The sequence below is a fragment of the Bos taurus genome, chromosome 8 (genome assembly GCF_002263795.3).
Source record: "Bos taurus isolate L1 Dominette 01449 registration number 42190680 breed Hereford chromosome 8, ARS-UCD2.0, whole genome shotgun sequence".
Classification (NCBI taxonomy): Eukaryota; Metazoa; Chordata; class Mammalia; order Artiodactyla; family Bovidae; genus Bos; species Bos taurus.
This window is the reverse complement of record NC_037335.1, coordinates 101,629,979-101,648,139: the sequence shown is the minus strand read 5'-3', so window position 1 is coordinate 101,648,139 and position 18,161 is coordinate 101,629,979. Positions and strand designations below refer to the sequence as shown.

The 18,161-nt window shown below is 35.7% G+C and overlaps 1 protein-coding gene across 8 annotated transcripts in view; it reads left to right on the top strand.

Annotated features, from left to right (window-relative positions):
- Nucleotides 1-17,755, top strand: part of PTBP3 (polypyrimidine tract binding protein 3) — a 91,572-nt gene extending 73,817 nt beyond the window's left edge. For 7 of the 8 annotated variants that reach the window (XM_015472698.3, XM_010808276.4, XM_059889568.1 and 4 more), the window contains 7 exons: nucleotides 1,097-1,174; nucleotides 4,598-4,743; nucleotides 4,987-5,020; nucleotides 7,914-8,006; nucleotides 8,734-8,950; nucleotides 12,391-12,468; nucleotides 12,603-17,755. In XM_015472698.3, the coding sequence (XP_015328184.1) occupies nucleotides 1,097-1,174; nucleotides 4,598-4,743; nucleotides 4,987-5,020; nucleotides 7,914-8,006; nucleotides 8,734-8,950; nucleotides 12,391-12,468; nucleotides 12,603-12,735 (779 nt within the window). In that variant the 3' untranslated portion in view covers nucleotides 12,736-17,755. The remainder of the gene's footprint in view (nucleotides 1-1,096; nucleotides 1,175-4,597; nucleotides 4,744-4,986; nucleotides 5,021-7,913; nucleotides 8,007-8,733; nucleotides 8,951-12,390; nucleotides 12,469-12,602) is intronic. The other variant, XM_015472697.3, reaches the window with a different exon arrangement.
- The last annotated feature ends 406 nt before the right edge of the window (nucleotides 17,756-18,161 follow it).

Here is an 18,161-nt window from a genome sequence, read left to right as displayed (position 1 = left end):
TTCTCACTCTCCCTGACTTTCACTGAACCCTCTCCCTGAAATTCCGTCTCTGGATCCTGAGGGACTGTGATTCATTGTTTTGTTTTCTGAGGCTGTTCTCTGTCTCTTTTCCTTAGAATGCTCGTCTTCCACTTAAGTGTCTTGATACTCCCAGGCTCTCTTTTTAGCTTCCTTCATTTCTTGTCTTGTGCCCTGAATTTTTAGTGGAGTTCTTCTTCATATGGCTTTTACATTTATTTCTATATAGATGATTTACAAATCTGTATCTTGTAATAGTTAGAAATTCCGAGTTTACCCCCTCATTTCCACTTGTGGCATTGCCATTTGAATGTCTTAGTATCACCTCGACCTTAATTTGTCCTAAATCAAATTGTTTTCTTAGTAATAATGATTCCACCATTTAGAGCTAACTCCTGTATTTGTTGATGGTGCACAGTCGCCAGGCTTCTAAATGGAGAAGGAATATCAGCCTTTGTTTGGCATCTGGTACACACTAAGCACTGCTTTTCACTTAATGTCCAGCTCAAGTTTTACTTCCTGAGAAGCCTTCAGACAGTCCCAGAGAGTCTTTGCAATCCCTTCTTCTTAGACCACTTGCAGTATATTTGTATTTAAACCTCTAGATCCTCAGCATGTGAATCTTCTATAATTCATAATTTTAGTTTGTAAAGCCTCTCAAAGGCAAGGATTTTTATTTCATATTTCTTTTTATCAGCACAGTACCCCAGCAGTACAGTATCGTTTAGTGAATATTTGATGATTTTTACATAGAAACAGTGCTCTAAATAAGGGCAGGAATATCAACCTAAATAACAAAACCAGATAAACTAAAAGTAAGTAGCAAACTAATAACTCAGAATGAAATACTAATAACATTCTAGCTGTAGTCTTGAACCTTGAACCCAGTTGAAAGGGATTAGCCTCCAGAAGTGGCAGAGGCTCTTATACAACACAGCAAGGATCATCTGTTGGACAAATCTTTACTCCGTGTTAGAATCTCTTTGTCAACAATATACTCTCATATGGCCATTTTATTGTGTTGATAACCCTCTTTATAGAAGGTAGTGTATTTATTTCAGCTTCTCTTCCCCATTAGGTGCACCAGGAATCATTTCCTCACCATATGCAGGGGCTGCTGGATTTGCCCCCGCTATTGGATTTCCTCAAGCTACAGGTGACTCTTTTAAAGATGAAGTTGAAATGATTTCTTAATGATGGTTTATATATTCTAGAACTTATCAAAATGAAAGATATGACCATGTTTGAAGGATTTACCAAAAAAGCATTACGTATATCAATCATGGAAGTGGCTCATGGACAATAGACGATTGTACAGCTTCCTTGTGTTTATAAATAATTCTCTCTGGTTTCCTTCTCAACACTAAAATTCTATTATCTGTTCTGCATCATTTATACTTGCCATTGGCCCAGATAACTATAGGTTGACTATATTAAATAACCTTAGGTTTATCTCTTTGGTTATTATATAAAATAGATGAGCTGCTTGCTGATAAGCAGCTCAATTACATGTTAAACAGACTTCTGTCTTACTTATCTTTGTGTCCTTCTGCCTTTAATGACATTCAGTACTTAATATGCAGACAGCAAACATTTGAATGAATAAACATTGACTATTTTATCTGTAAGTACTTTTTAAAAAAAAATTAATGGGTTTGGAAGATTACTATAGAGGATGTGCATGCTGTTTTATTTCAGAAAAAAAATACATGTATACACATTTTTTTCTTCAGCTAATGAAAATAATTAAGAGAGAGAACAATCAGTTAATACTTTGATAATGACTCTGACTCTTCCAAATAATAAAATGAATTTGATAATAAGAAAAAATACTTTATGGTTTTGTGCTGAAAGAAAATAATTGAGGTGGATGGTTGGAAGAGTGATGCAGTGTTAAGTCTAGTCTACATACTACCTTTATAGCGTCCAGCTGATCTGTGAATAGAACTATCTTAAACTGCAGCATAGCTACTTTCTGACAATGATCTTAGTATCCTCCCTTTCTAAGTCTGGGAATTGTAACTCTTCTCTTCAGGAGAGAGGATGAAGTTAACTAAAAAGAAAGTGATTTAAAAGGTTGAGATTTATTTTTTAGGATATTTGGTCGTTTTAAGACATTTTAACATATGTTTAATTAGTGAGTGATCTTATCTATCTCATTAAAATGAAGGCATTATACATTGTGTTTATGTATTTGAAGATCCCAAGAGTTACACATTTGGAGGTAGTGATATATGGTTTCTTCATTTTAGATATTTTTTTGACATGCTGTATCTATAAGACACTGTAGTAGATGGTAAAAAAGAGGAAAAAACTGCATAAAGAGGGCTCCTGAGTTGATAAGGCTTTCCAGGTGTGATAGGGGGTATATGCACACACATGATTTGTGATGAAGTGGCCAGACTCTATTATAAGGAATTTTGAACTTAAAGAATCAATACCTTAAAGAATTGGCTCATTTTACATCAGCTTGGAATTTTATCTTATATAGTTTTTAAGCTGAGCATACAAATGGTTGGACCTTATGAGGAAGTGTAGTGTTTTATGTATTGTATGTAGTGTCAATATTCCAGTATCATAGGGCTTTCAGTAGCTTCTGCAGTATCTAAGGGAATAGAGAGCTCTGAAAATTCTTGCTCCAAAAGCATATTGAATTCCATAAATTTGTTGTTGATGGTAATAATGTTTTACAAGGTTACAAAATGTTTTTTTCCCCATGCAGAATATATGTATACAGTTTACCTGTTTTAGATGTACAACCCAGTGATTTTTTAATAAATTTACAGAGATGTACAGTCATTACCACAGTCCAGTTTTAGAACATGCATTACTACCTAGCTTGCATATATGTGACTTCTGCTGAAGGGCTTTTAAAATGTATATATATAAACACACACACACACACATATATATGATTTAATGGTAGAAGTCAATATAAAAATTCATCTGCTTTAGAGAAATGTATTGGAATATATCTATTTCAAGAAATAGAAGTGCCGGGGACCAGCCCCAGCTGATCCAGGGTATTCGAAGGAGAGACGGCCTAGGCGACTATTTATATGCTAATTAGAGATATAGAGAACAATAGAATGAGGATAGCTCAGTAGGAAAATTCAGTGGAGAAAAGAAGCTGAGTAGCTTGGTTTACGCGGGAGACCAATAAAACTTCAAGACAAGAAGTTTGCACCACTTACGTAGGCCGCAGGCGCCCTCTCGAATAGCGGAAGGTGTCTCACCCTAGACTCCTTCTCGAGTGGGTCTTAAAAGCCCAGGCATGATTAGTAAGCGTGGTGGGTTCCGCGCTCCAGATGGAGACTCAGCTGGAAGTTAAAGGGAAGAATGACATGGGGAGACCAAGCGCTGGTGAACAAGGCCCGTAGCTTTATTTTTAACAGGGGCTTTTATACCCTAAGTTACACATAGAGGATAATAGGGGATGCAAAGTCAGCAGTCTTTGGTTCTTATCAAAAACCAAGGTTTCTTTCCTGCAAATGTATCGTATACAAATGGTTTAGGTGATTTACATCATCTTCTGGCCAGAAGGCCTACTAACATTTTATGACTCTTGACAAGGACTTATCAACAAAGACTTATTTTCTCTAAGAGTAATTATTTCAAGGTTTGGTACCATCTTCCAAAGATAAAATTGCATTCCTATAGGGCGGATGTGTAATGGGTTTACAACAAAGAAAGAATTTATTACCTTAAGGGTCTAAAGTTACTAACACCAAGGCCACTACTTATTTTTTCTACATACCCACTATTAATTGATACATATTCAAGGATACAATTCAGGGGATGTGAAAACTTGGCAACAAGCATTGACTCATCAATGAAATCCTTTACTAGTTTATTCTGACAGTTTTTAACTCTCTGAGAGGCTCTAAGCTATTTGAATATCTTAAGCTTCCCGTGCCTCTGGAGGCTAGGAGACTGTAAACAATCGTATGCATAGCTGCAGGAGTCCGGGTAAACTTGTCAGGCGAGTTAGAGAGCCATCAGAGGGGTTTGGATTTAAACACTCCTAATTGCCCAGGAACTTTATTAATTGGAGCTGTAAGTTAACTCTTTGACACAGAGAGAGAGAGATGGTGGTAGGGGACAGCCCCTAGTAAAGTCAGAGGTGAGAGCACAAAGCAATAAAGTAGGCAGACTCTGGTTTTTTGGGGGAAAATGCTCGAGAATATCCGGGTGGACTCCTGAGGCTCGATCCCGCCTTTGCGTATGCCGAGCCTCCTTCCTCATGACCTTTGCCATGAGTGGAATGCCTCACCGGCTCCCCGCATAGAAGGAGTACTGGTAGTTATAGACCCTTTTAAAAAACCTCATGGCTTTAAGACTGGTGAATTTGGTTGGTCTGCAAAGTGTTATATAAATAATAGAGTATTAAGTATGATAATGTCAACAAATGAGAAGCTCTACCTCCAGAGTCTGGATTGACCTTTGTTATCCTTAGGGTAGCTTTGAAGCATTTTCTTCTCTATTTTTGCTTTTTCATTCATTTGTTTTCTTAAGTCTCATCAAGTGTTCCAGTTCTCCAGATAACTAGAATGCAAAATGCTTTTGCTGTTTCATAAAGGTCTGTCAGTCCCAGCTGGACTAGGTCCCGGAGCGCTCGGTCCCCTCGCAATCACCTCCTCCGCTGTCACTGGAAGAATGGCCATTCCCGGGGCTGGTGGGATGCCAGGAAATTCCGTTCTGCTTGTCACCAATCTTAATCCTGATGTGAGTTGGAAAGTATCATATGTAAAAAGTCTTTCAGGAGGAAATACTGTGCCTTCTGACTTCGAGTTGAATTCAAATGGAAATGTTTAAGAATTTGTATTAAAGTTCATCACTAATATATATAAAGAAGCATGTAAAAAAGCAACACTTTAAACACAGTCAACTCTGGTTTTTACAAGTAAACTTTTAAAAAATTTTTAGTTAAATGAGACCCTTACATTTTGTGTTCTCCTTTTCAAACAGCTTATCACACCACATGGACTTTTTATACTATTTGGTAAGTAATTTCTTTTGCTTTGCTGTTTTTAGTTTTTTTTTTTTTTAAGTTAGCTATGATGTGAATTGAGCCCATTGCATCATTCAGTAATACTTACTACTGCTGTGTGCCAATTAGAGTGAGGATAGAATAACAAGGAACATTTGTTAAGTGGTTATAGATACAACGTTTTATAAAAAGGGAAATAGAGGTTGTAATAAGAACATACAGCTGGAAGACCTAACCTTGCTGAGGGAATCAAAGGTGATGTACAGAGAAATGATAGTTAAGCTGACTTGTGAGAAATGAAGAAGTGTTATGTTAGCCAGGCAGAAAGGGAGGGCGAATGTCCATTCACAGATACTGGCAATGAGAGACAGAGCTCTTGGAACATGGAAATAAGGAAACTCAGTGGAGAGTATAAGGGAGAGACTTGTTGAAGCTGGACAGACGAATAGGGGGCAAGGCCATTAAGAGCTTTGTGAACTATATTAAGGAACTTGGTTTTTAACCTAAGGACAATGGGAATCCATAATGAGATTGAGATTTTAAAAATAATCCCTAGACTTTTTGATAGTGTACCTCTCTCAGTTAAAAAATATTTAACATGTACTCCTAATCTATATATGATTAATTAATCATAAATTTCATCAATCTTTTACTGTACTCTGTATGTATAGTTTTATATTACAAACAGAAATACAAGAACCATGAAGTAAGCAATGTTTAATATTTTAAAGATTTTTATTAATGAAAGTTTTTTAAATAAAAATCTTGTTAACATTTAGTGAGAAATAAGATTTAATATGCTTCATTATTTTCAAAAATCTTTTTCACTTTGAATCAGTATTCCAAAATCTGATTCTAAATTCACTTTATTTTTGTACTTGATGGTTGTCGTAACTGAAAAAGATACCTCATAAGGATACACAAGGAAATTCCCTGGCTGTCCAGTGGTTAGGACTCAGTGCTTCACTGCTAGGTTCTGGGTCCAGTCTCTGGGTGGGTAACTGAGCTCCCGCAAGTCACGTGACATGGCCAAGAAAACATTTTAATTGAAAAATATAAAAATGTGATATGAATGAAAGTGTTGCATTGTTGCTATACTAATTAAGATACTAGTTTTTTGGTCTAATCCACTAAATTTTGATGTATTTTACTTGGAAAAAGTTCCATGTTTCCTCTTGTTAAATTAGTTGATTTTGAAATCTATTGTATTAGAATAATGGGGCTAAAACTCACTAATCTTCATTTGAAAAAATTTTTAATAGAAATCGTTTCAAATTTTTTAAGTGGATAATAGGTTTTTTTTTTTTTTACAGTGTCTTTCAGATATAATTTACAGCCATACAATTCACTAACTTAGGTATACAACTCAGTGATTTTTAGTCAGTGTACAGAGTTGTGCAGCCATCACCAGAGTTCAATTTGAGAACATCTCTGTCACCCCCCAGAGATACTTCATACTCAGGTGCAGTTTCTATAATAGTTTTAGTTCATGATACATTTATATGACTATCAGTAACAAAATCATGTGTTCATGCTAATTTTCATATGTCTCTTTAGTAGCCAGAGCACATTTCTTTCCAAAAATAGTTAATTTCTCACTAATTTAGAAAAAAATTACCCTCAGCTTGAAATACAAATTGTATGTTATTTTTTAAAGGCTATTTATTTTGGCCAAGAGGGACAGGGAAGCCTGATGTGTTGCAGTCCATGGGGGTGCAAAGAGTTGGACACTACTGAGCAACAATATTTCAGCCACTTGTCATTTCTGAAAAGGACAGCAAATTTGGGATACTTACATATATATATATATATTTTTAGCTACTGTTTATCTCTCAGTTTAGTTGCTTGTAGGGGCTTGCCCATGAGATAACCAGTTCTCCTATGTGCGCCCTGAAGATTGTCGTAGTTGTTCTCTCATCCTGTTACACAGTATGGTAATGGTGCTACTGTTTAAGGATCTTATTTTTATGATATTGGTGATACCCTGTTCCACATGAACTGCAATATATTTTAGCACACTAAATGGAAAAAGATGAGAAAATGTCCTTCACACTGTAGAAAATTTCCATCTATAATTTCTTGTATATGTTTAAAATTAGTAAAATGTAGTTTTTCACATTGGTTTATATAAACAAATCAGGATAAATAACAGTTTATTATCCTCTCGGGCTTCCCCGATAGTTCAGTTGATAAAGAATCCACCTGCAGTGCAGGAGAGCCTTGTTTGATTCCTGGTTCGGGAGATCCACTGGAGAAGAGATAGGCTATCCACTCCAGTATTCTCCATAGGGTTACAAAGAGTTGGACACAACTGAGCGACTTTCACTTTCAATCCTCCCACACCCCAGTGAATCATTTTGTCTGCTTTTTGGGATGTGGGACCCACTTTGGGGAACACTAGTATAGAAAAATTGGATGTAATGAGATCAATTTGGAGGCTATTGTGATTGTCCAGTTGTGAAATAGTGATAATAGCTTGGATGGTAGGGAGGATGGGAAAAGTGGACAAATGTAAGAGGTATTTAGGCCATAGACTCAATGAGTACTGGTAGTTGATAGGATGTAAGAACTTAGGGAAAGGAATAGGTCAAAAGATGACTCCCAGCTGTCTGACCAGAGCAAATGCATGCATGATGATACTGTTTATCAAGAGAGTTCATGAACATAGGAGGGGACAAAAAGGGGAGATGAGTCGATTTGGAATATATTAAATTTGAAGTATTTATGGGACATCCACGTGAAGGGATTAATAAATCTAAAATATAGATACAAATTTGGGAGCATATATATGAAATTGCTCAGGGAAAGCATATAGCATGAGAAAAGAAGCTTTCTTTAAATATATTGGTAAAATTAATTGAACACTACAGTCAACACTAAAAAACTGTTTTGTCTTTTTAATTAGGAGTATATGGTGATGTACATCGAGTGAAGATAATGTTTAATAAGAAAGAAAACGCATTGGTTCAGATGGCAGATGCAAATCAAGCTCAACTAGGTACTAGTGATTAATAATAGTCCTTATTATATGTACATATTATATGCTCCTTTTGTATGTGAATTTTCCTATGAAGTAAACTTACGGCTTAAGTAGAAGGAGTTCCTCTTTATGTCAGTGTCTGCACTATTATTTGGATCTGCTTACATTTTAAGATTTAAAAATGTTTATAACTCTTTGAAGTGCATTTATCTGTTTGAACATATCATTGATGTTTAGAGCTTTGACTCTAGGATTTTTCCATTAGCTTTAAACTAATAAACATGACTTGTTTTCTTTCGTTTGCTTGTTTGTTTTCCTTTTAAGTTTTCTAGAACTGTTGCTTAAAAGTTCATAATGATAGTGCAAGAAAGTGTCATTTTGCTATCTCACCATTCATTATTATAGTGGCTGTTGAAATATACTAGTCAGATATTTATTTTAAAAAGCTTTACTTGAGATTAATTTATTCAGTAGCCATTTCCTGAGCTCGTGTTATATTTCAGGCATTCTGAAACGTTTTAGCACTCTGCTAGGAAAATAGGTATTTTTTGTTGTATTGCATTTCTTTATGGTAAAACCAACTCATTTAATATGTTTTCATATGTAAGAGTTTTTAAATTTAAAACTATTTAAGCCCTCAAACTGACAATATAATTTTAAATGACTAAATAAAAAGAATTATGATAGTTTTACAGAGACTCTACCTTAATACCCAGAATTTCCTTATTTTCTTCTTATGCACCAGCAATGAATCATCTGAGCGGTCAAAGACTTTATGGGAAAGTGCTTCGTGCTACACTGTCCAAGCATCAAGCGGTTCAGCTTCCTCGAGAGGGACAAGAAGACCAAGGTCTGACTAAGGATTTTAGCAATAGTCCTTTGCATCGCTTTAAAAAACCTGGCTCTAAAAACTTCCAGAATATTTTTCCCCCGTCAGCTACTCTGCATCTTTCCAACATCCCGTATGTATCTTAATTTGTTACTATTCATTTCAATGATAAATAATCTAGAGTATATGGTTTGGGGAGATAAAAACTGAAATTATTGTTAACGTAGTAGTAGAAATTCACTAATTTCTTGTCAGATGATTTATTTGCCATCATGTCTTAAGAAATTTATCTAAACTTACACTCCAAAAGTAAAGGTAGCAGTGTTTAAAATTTTTCTTTCCAAACAGGGAATTAGCAACTAGTTACCTTTCAGTTATAGAAGGGCAAAATTACATTTATGCAGAGATATTCCATTGGTACAGACTTACTCATCCTTCTGTGGAAGTGAAGACCTTTCAGCAACCAGCATAGCAAAATCAAATAATTTATGTTTTTAAGAATTTGGTAAGCTTCCCAGGTGGCTCAGTGGTAAAGAATCTGCTTGCCAGTGCAGGAGGCACAGGAGACATAAGTTCAACCCCTGGGTTGGAAAGATCCCCTGGAGTAGGAAATGGCAGCGTTCTCCAGTATTCTTGCCTGGACAATGCCATGGACAGAGAAGCCTGGTTGTCTACAGCTCATGGGGTTACAAAGAGTCAGAGGCACGCAAGAATTTGGTAAAACTGAATTCTCTGTTTTTTAACCTACAAGCCACATATATATCTAAAAGCTAGAAATTATTTTCTTATAACCAGTCTGTAGTAACCAGTGTTGTAGCAGACTTGTTCTTCATTCATCATCTAGCTTAGAGATTGACAGACTACAGCCCATGGGTCAAATCCACCTGTAAGGCCCATGAGCTAAGATCAGTTTTTACATTTTCAGTGGTTGGGGAAAAACAAAAGAATAATATTTCGTGATTTGAGAAAACTACATAAAATTTCACCTTCCATGAGAAAAGTTTCAGAGAACACAGCCACATTTATTGATTTATGTATTAGCTATGGGTGCTTTTGAGCCAATACGACAAAGCTGAATTGTTAGAATAGAGACTGTATGGTCATCAAAGCCTAAGAAATGTAAAACTGGAAATCCCAGTTTTAATTTGTGAAATCCTTGACCAAAAAAGATGACAGTTTTATATAACATGGAGGAGGATAGCTTTGGAAAGAAAGGGTAAAAGCTGGGGGGTATAGTTGTATGCCAGCATGTGTGTGAAAAGTTAAAAGGGAATGGAAAAGGGTACAGTTCTGGGACATTTCTGAAAATGAGAATGGCCGTTGAATGGGAACAAAAAATAATTGTTTAAAATACTGTTGAATGCCCAGGCTCCTCACTAGTCTCCAGTTAGGCACATGGAGAAACTTTGCATCTGAATTGGGCAGTGGCTCAAGCCTTATGCCTTCCAGGCAACAGGAGGAGTCGCTTTAGAAAAGAAAACTCAATTATGTGCGTCTAGAAATTTAGCACCTCATTACTACAGAATGAGGGAGAGAGGCAACATATTTAAAGACTAAAGCAGGCTCCCTCTTAAGGACGTTTATCCAGGAGCTGGTCTCAGGTTGTATCCTACACTGGACATGTAGGTAGGAGAAAGAATGTTAATGTATTTTTTAACCATCTACCAAGTATCGGGCACTGTGCTGGTGTCTTACATGCATTACCTCATCTAATCTCCATAATAATCTTCTTTTTAAAATTGTGGTTAAATACATAGCCATTTTAACCACTTTTGAGTGTGTGTTTCAGTGTACACTCACATTATATACTTTCATAGTGTTCAACCATCACGTGTATCCATCTGTAAATCCTTGTCATCATCTCAAATTGAAGCTCTGTATCCATTAGACAGTATCTCTCTGTTTCTCTCTACCCTGTCCTTGGTATCCACCATTCTGTGTTCTGTCTTAGCAGTTTATCCATAATAACCCTTGGAGTAAAGGTTGTTAGTTTCATTTTAACACTGAAAGTGAGAGGCTCAGATTAAGTAACTTACTCAGGAGTGACATACCAGGTGAACATGAATTCGAATCTCTCTCCTAGCAGAGCCAGTTGTTGTTCTGTAAGACCATCCTTGCTGGTAGTTGTGAAATGACGAAGAGTCTACTTTTAGTCCATTGACTGTCATGTGGTAGACCACTGTATTAGTTGTCCACTGCTGTGCAACAGATCACTCCAAAACCTAAAGCTTAACACAGTAGTAGATGTTCTTTATCTCAAACTTACTGTGAGTCAGGAATCCAGAAGTGGTTTAGGTTTTGGCTGATTCTCTCACAAAATAGCATCTGAAGGCTGTAATGGGGTTAGAGTCCACTTCCAAAGTGGCTCCTTCATATGCTTAGTCAGTTCCTTGCCACAAAGACCTGTGCATAGGGCTACTTGACTGTCTTCATGAAAAGGCAGCTGGTTTCTTCCTGAGCTAATCATTCAAGAAAGGGCAAGGTGGAAATCACAGTGTCTCTCAGCCTCAGAAGTCATGTGTCATTTCTGTAATACCCTGAGGGTTACAGAGGACATCCTTATTCTGTATGGGAGAGGAGTACCCAAAGGGTATATATACTAGGAGGCAAGTGTAATTGGGGGCTACTTTTGAATATGATTGGCGCATATATATGTTTGTAATTATCCTGAATGTAATTGAAAAGGTACTGGATTAGTACTAAAAATACACTGGACTAGTAGTGGACTATAGAAGACAAATCAGAGCTAGGGAAGGGGCTTGGAAGTACTGCTGCTAAGTCGCTTCAGTTGTGTCCGACTCTGTGCAACCCCATAGACGGCAGCCCACCAGGCTCCCCCATCCCTGGGATTCTCTAGGCAAGAACACTGGAGTGGGTGCCATTTCCTTCTCCAGTGCATGAAAGTGAAAAGTGAAAGTGAAGTCGCTCAATCGTGTCCAACTCTTAGCGACCCCATGGACTGCAGCCTACCAGGCTGCTCCGTCCATGGGATTTTTTCCCAGGCAAGAGTACTAGAGGGGGTGCCGCTGCCTTCTCCATTGGAAGTACTAGTTAGGTACTAAAGCCGTATGGGTAATAATCCCATTGAAAGAGTAAATATAGAAAGATTTTCTTGCTCTTTAGGTACTGCCCATGTCTTATGCAAAAGAATTGAGACAACATTCCATTGTCTGAAGACATGCATGCATCAATCTTGAACATCTTTTTTTTTTTTTTTTCTTTTGTGACTCTATGGAAAACCCACCAGGCTCCTCTGACCATTGGATTTTCCAAGCAAGAATACTGGAGTGGGTTGCTCTTTCCTCCTCCAGGGGATCTTCCCAACCCAGGGATCAAACCCAAGTCTCCTGCATCTTCTGCATTGCAGGCAGATTTTTTCACCACTAAGCCATTGCGGAAGCCCAACCTTGAAGATCTTTAAGGGCACTTGCAAATCATGTCTTCATTGCATGGCTTTATGCTCTTTGTAATGTGAGGTATTCTAGAGACCTGATGATGTCAGGAATTAATCATTGCTTCATTTGAAAATTAGGGATAAGATAGTTGACTGTCTCTGTGATGATGTTTTCACAGCCCCTCTGTTACAGTAGATGACCTGAAGAATCTTTTCACAGAAGCTGGATGTTCAGTGAAGGCTTTTAAATTCTTCCAGTAAGTCCATTCTTTTAAAAAATACATGATTTGCAAATGTTTATGGTAATTTAATGAAATCTTCTAGGGTTGGGGAAGAGGTTTGTAGGCAAAATTAATTCTGTGTACTTTTTCTGTTTCTTCTGCCACTTTAGGAAAGATCGCAAAATGGCACTCATTCAGTTGGGATCTGTGGAAGAAGCAATCCAGGCCCTCATTGAGCTTCATAACCACGACCTTGGAGAAAATCATCACCTCAGAGTTTCCTTCTCAAAATCTACAATCTGACTTTTCTTTGAATTTTTCTCCTAAGACTGGACCATAATTTCAGTAAAACCTTCAGACATAGACTGAAGCAGCTCAAGACCAATTTTGCCTCTTTTTCAAAAATAACTCTTTCTGACTTTGATGTTAAAGTATATTAACAAAATCAAGGGACGTTCTCTCTTCCCATTTCTCCCCTCTGCCAGTACGTCATCAGAGGCATGTTTTTCCTTTGTACCATTGTTTCTAAAATGAAAATAATCTTCAGGAAAAGTTTTTTTTCCAATAATTTAATTCCCTGTATTAAATTGGATTTCAAGAGGACAGACTCTTTTAATTTGGGTCCAGATCAGCCTTATACAACATTTCTAAACTCCTTTGTACTTTGAAAAATTTAAACATACAGACTTTTAAAATTACTTGACATAAGTAATTTAAATGACCTACAACCAAGTTTTTAACTTTATGATTCAGAAGTTTGAGTGCTGTAGGAAACTATGTTCTCTTATAAGTTATAACAGTTATTTGGCATATATTGATACTTATTATACATAAATGGGGTTGTATTGGAAGCAAATTGATAAACTTGCATGTTTTCTTTCAATTATTTTTTTCCCACTGTAAGACACTCCTTTGCATATCTTTAACTTTTTAAAACTATTTGGAGAATGAAATGTCTCAACTGTCTCCAGGGAAATTATGTGGAATCCAACCAGGATCTATTAAGGGTCAGAATAATTCATTTTATTTGGGAAAATCATGGTTTAAATTTCACAATGACAGTTGCCTAGTAATATGATCTTGGAAAATTTAAAAAGAAAAATAATCCTACTTATAAACTACTTTTTTACAGTTGTTTTCAGAAAAAAAAAGTTTACAGTCTTAAGGAAAATATTCAGGTCTATTATATGGTTTGACAGATTTTTTAAAAGTTATTTTTGGTAAAGTCTTCTTTTAGAAAAAAAATTAATCTCAAGGGTTTTTTGTACCACTATAATCTCTAATACTTATTCAGAATTACTGTGTATTTACTTAATTTCCTATTATGTGCCTTATTATGTGCTTATGATATAATAGGTTAGAGTTTTATCTAAGTATCTTAAAAGCTATATTGTCGGCTTGGTGAGCATTTGTTTTTTCTTTCCTTGTTTTGGCAAGAATTTTAAAGTTTTTGTTTTTTTTTTTAATTGCAGTTTTAAGTGATTTTTCAAGAAGTAATAGTTTCTATTCAAATTTTTGGTGCTTTGGTGTAGAGGTGGGGTGGGGAAGGGTTAAATGGTTTTGGGAATAACTCAGTGCACACCTGTAGGCCTCTTCATATTGTGACCAGCAGTGGTCATTGCGGTTATAGCATACCAGTTGGGGGCTATAAAATGCAGTCTCCGTTTCTGGATCTTGTCTAATCTTTATCCATTAGAATTTGTCTCAGGATTGCTTGGTTTTTGTCATATACTCAAGTGAGAACTTGCTTTTCTTGGCTAATGAAGCTCAGTACTGGGTGAGTGCCCACATAGGTCGTGTATGAGGAGTGGGCTCTTTCTCATACTCTGTCCCTCTCTCTCTCTAGTTGAACGTAAGCATACGTTTTAATGTTGTTTCATTGACTGTATAATGTAAAATTGTTTCTTTTAAATTAGATACTTGGCATTGATTACTTATTCCTTCAGTGCTTGAGTAGATTTTTTAAAGCAGAATTTGTTAAAAGGGTCGTTTTTGTCTATTCCTTTTTCACTTTTCTCAGATTCTCAGAGTGGCTCATCTCACCTTTTAGAAGAATATCTCAATCTCTTATTATATTCCAGCTATTAAATTAAACAGGAAAGTTTTAACAAAAACAATTTTGCAAAAATATTCGGAGAATACAAAAGACATTCTGGATTGTTCAAAAGCAAAATTCCCTCAACACTGAGCAGCAATTAGTCGGTAGAAAATGAAGGACACTAAATTGAGACCTTTCGAATGGATCAGTTTTAGTATTGGCTGATCGGTATAATCATTTATCTAGTTTTTTTTTTTCACTTATGAAATATATTTTTACCAAAACACTGAGTAAGAGGGAAGGGAGAAAAACCAATTTCTTTAAGAAATCACTCCAAGTTTGCTTCATTTTTTCCTTCTTTACAAGCACTATTGTAATTTTCAGTTATATTTTAAATTGGAATTTTTTTTTCTTTTTGAGTTAGTAATTACTGTGTAGTTTCAATTCATGATTCTCATAACATTCAGTGTAAGTGTAGCAGAAGTGTAGCAGAAGGGAGATCATAAATGGTGTTGAATGTAATTTTGAAGTAGGAAATGGCCTTTATATTTGAGAGAGAACATTTGAATCCTTTTCAGGGCTTTGTGTGTGTATGTGTATGTGTGTGTAGATGAGTGTATATACATACATACACTCCTCTAATGTTGTACATACATATGTACATTACATACATCTTAAATTATTGACCAAAAACATTAATCAAATTAAGATTTGGAAAAGTGAGATATACTTATTTAAAACAGTGTGTTCAAAACCATCAATTTGTGTCTAAAATTAGCTGTAGCACATGGATGTTGTCCATATTGGGCTCTTTGCTCTTTGAATTATAGAGGTCTACAGTATTTGTGTTGACATAGTTTCTGTAAAAAGATTTAAAAATATCAGGGCAGTTAAAAAACTAGATCTTTGTATTTTTTGTTTTGGCATGCAGTTAGTTGATATCTGCTAAGCAATGTTTTGTTGTTGTTGAGCTGTCGTAGTATCCTATTTTAAAGTTTATTTACTTTATTTCCAGGAGAATTGTCTTATTTTTGGAGGTGTCTGACTTTGACACAAATTATATATATTCAGGACTTTTAAAAATAGCAGTACAAAATGAATAACCAACAAAAACCCATAGTATGAAACTCTGAGAAAAAAATAGCAGTACACATTAAACGGTAGCAATTTATGCCAAAAAGTTTTACTTTGAGATTTAAATAACTTGCATAGTAGTAAATTGTGTTTTGTGTGAGATACAAATAGGAAAATAAGCTTAATAATTTGATAACTTCCTGGAAAGTATCAGAATCAATCTGTAGTTCCTACAGAATGCAGTAAATTCTTTGTTTAAGGCTAAGTTGTGATGTTAGTTGCAGTAATGTTTCTGATTTTGTTGTTGAAAGTTGGCAAATCTCACAGTTTTTAGAGACACAGTTTTTGCCTGCCTGATTCCTTATGGAAGCAGTGTTTCTTTGGCTCCACCTAGTATGGTCATCATAGGTTCTGCTTCAGTTGATTAGAAGTAGTGCCCATGAATGTCTCTGTTCAGTTTTATATAAACTTTTGGAAACTTCCATGTTATTAAGCAGGCAGGTTATGCACTGATTGTATTATCATGTAATTCCCCTTCTGTTCCCACTAAATATTTTTTGGACGAAAGATGACAAGCTCAAAAGTATGTGTCCCCTGCCCGCAGTGAGTCACTTAAAAACCCTGTTTGCCAAATTGTCAGGCTATCTCTCAGAAAAACTAGTGTGTATTGCTATTTTTAAAACCAAAAAGACAGCATGACTATGGGTAAAAGCGTTCTTAACCTTTCCTTTGTCTTGATCTGTTATTAACAAGAATAAAACTGCCAGACTTAAAATAATCTACTATTGTGCTGAAAAGAAATACCATTAGATTGCACAAAACTTTTCCCTTAAAGAAAATGTAATTCAGCTGTCTCTTAATTCAGCTGTGTTATTATTTAGAAGACTATTTGCAGTCTTTTTTCAGAGCAAATTTTAACAGCTAGTTGTGAATAGTTTAAAAAATAGAAAATTACTAAAATATCAGTTTGGGGGGTTTTATAGAGGGAGAAGAACGAAAGAAACAGGACCAAAGTGTATGTGCCTTCTTCAGTAGTCTTAATTGATCTTTCTTCCTAATGAGGTTTAGGTGGTAGTATCAACATTCTGGTTTTCAGGAAATGCATAGTATATAATTTTAAAAGAATGTTATCCCACAGACCATTCTTTCAAGGAAACAGTTGTAACTGTAAAATGAAGTCTCAGTTATGCTTTTTGCCTTCCTCACATAATATTCATAGCATGTGCAGGCCCAAGAACAGAGCTGCTCGGAGTCTTTGTGGTAGTCATCTTCATTTCTGTAACCTGAGGCATGTGTTCCAGAGAACAGGGGTATTTTTCTGGCCCAGTGACCTTGGTGATAATAGTCATGGTTGAAAGCTGCTTATGGCAAGCTGAAATCAGCACTGTAAACAGATTTTTGTTGTTGTTGTTTTTAGGTTATTTTTAGTTCTTGAATCTGTGTAGTAGTTGTAATAATAAATATTTAAATAACTATTTTTGATGTCATTTAAAAAATCATACTCTGGCCTTTCTTCCCTTTACCATTGATACCCAGATCTTTAAAAAATTCATCCCACATCCAAAAAGTACTAATTATAAAGATTGCTAACCAAGCAGAGTTTTGCATCAAAATGTCACCTCATTGCTCTGACCAAAGACTGACTGTTCTGGTTTTGACTCCTTTCTGTTAAGCATTTTTTCCCAAGCTCCTTTCTGAAAGAAGACCCAGTGCAAAGCGGCCTTTACTTTCTATTTCCTATCGGTGAATAGACTACTTAGAGAAAATGGGAGTTTAAATGTGAACAGAATGGATTAGATGATAAGAGTTCGATGGGCATTTTCAGTACTGTATTTAAGGAAAAAAAAAAAAATAGCACAGCTAGGAGCCTCTGACATTGTCTTGTGTTTTATGTGGTCTGTTCATAAAATTCCCTTTTTCAGTTTATAAGAATGTTCATCTAACAGAAGTAAATGCTGTAAATATTTGTAACAACATTTTTTTAAACCAGGCCAAAAAAGGGGGGAAAAAAGCGGTTTTAGGGAACAAGTTGACATATAAAGTGGTTTTATATAAAACATCAATTGTCTTGTATATTTTGATAAGCTGCAGTACCAGCTTTCATTTGTAACACAGTTTGTGGCTTTGGAAGAAAAGGATTCTGTGATTGTTGAAGTGAATCATGTTATAAATGCAAAGAGATGATAAAATATTAAAAAACATATTTTCTAAGTGCGTAGTGCATGGTTAATTAAAGCTTCTGTACACTACAGTATATTCCATTTTCGTTCAGTTTGTATATTTGCTGACTATTGATATCTCTACTCTTTTCCTAACAAGTATAGCATTGTAGCATGCCTTTTAATAAATGTCATGACATCTGTACTCTCTTAAAATATTTCTGTGTTCTTGTCTGTACTTTGGGTTTTCCCTTGTCTTACCTGTAATTCTAATGATGTCATATTTTCTTTTCCTTCTCATAACCATCCATCTAAACTTGTTACAGCATAGCAAGCACATGTGCACACAGCTTTAAAAACTAAACGACCCTAAGTTTGCTGATCATCTCTTTTTTAGTTCAGGAACAGTTCTCATTTTGAGAAACAAAGTGCTTTTCTAATCATCCTACAAGTAGCTT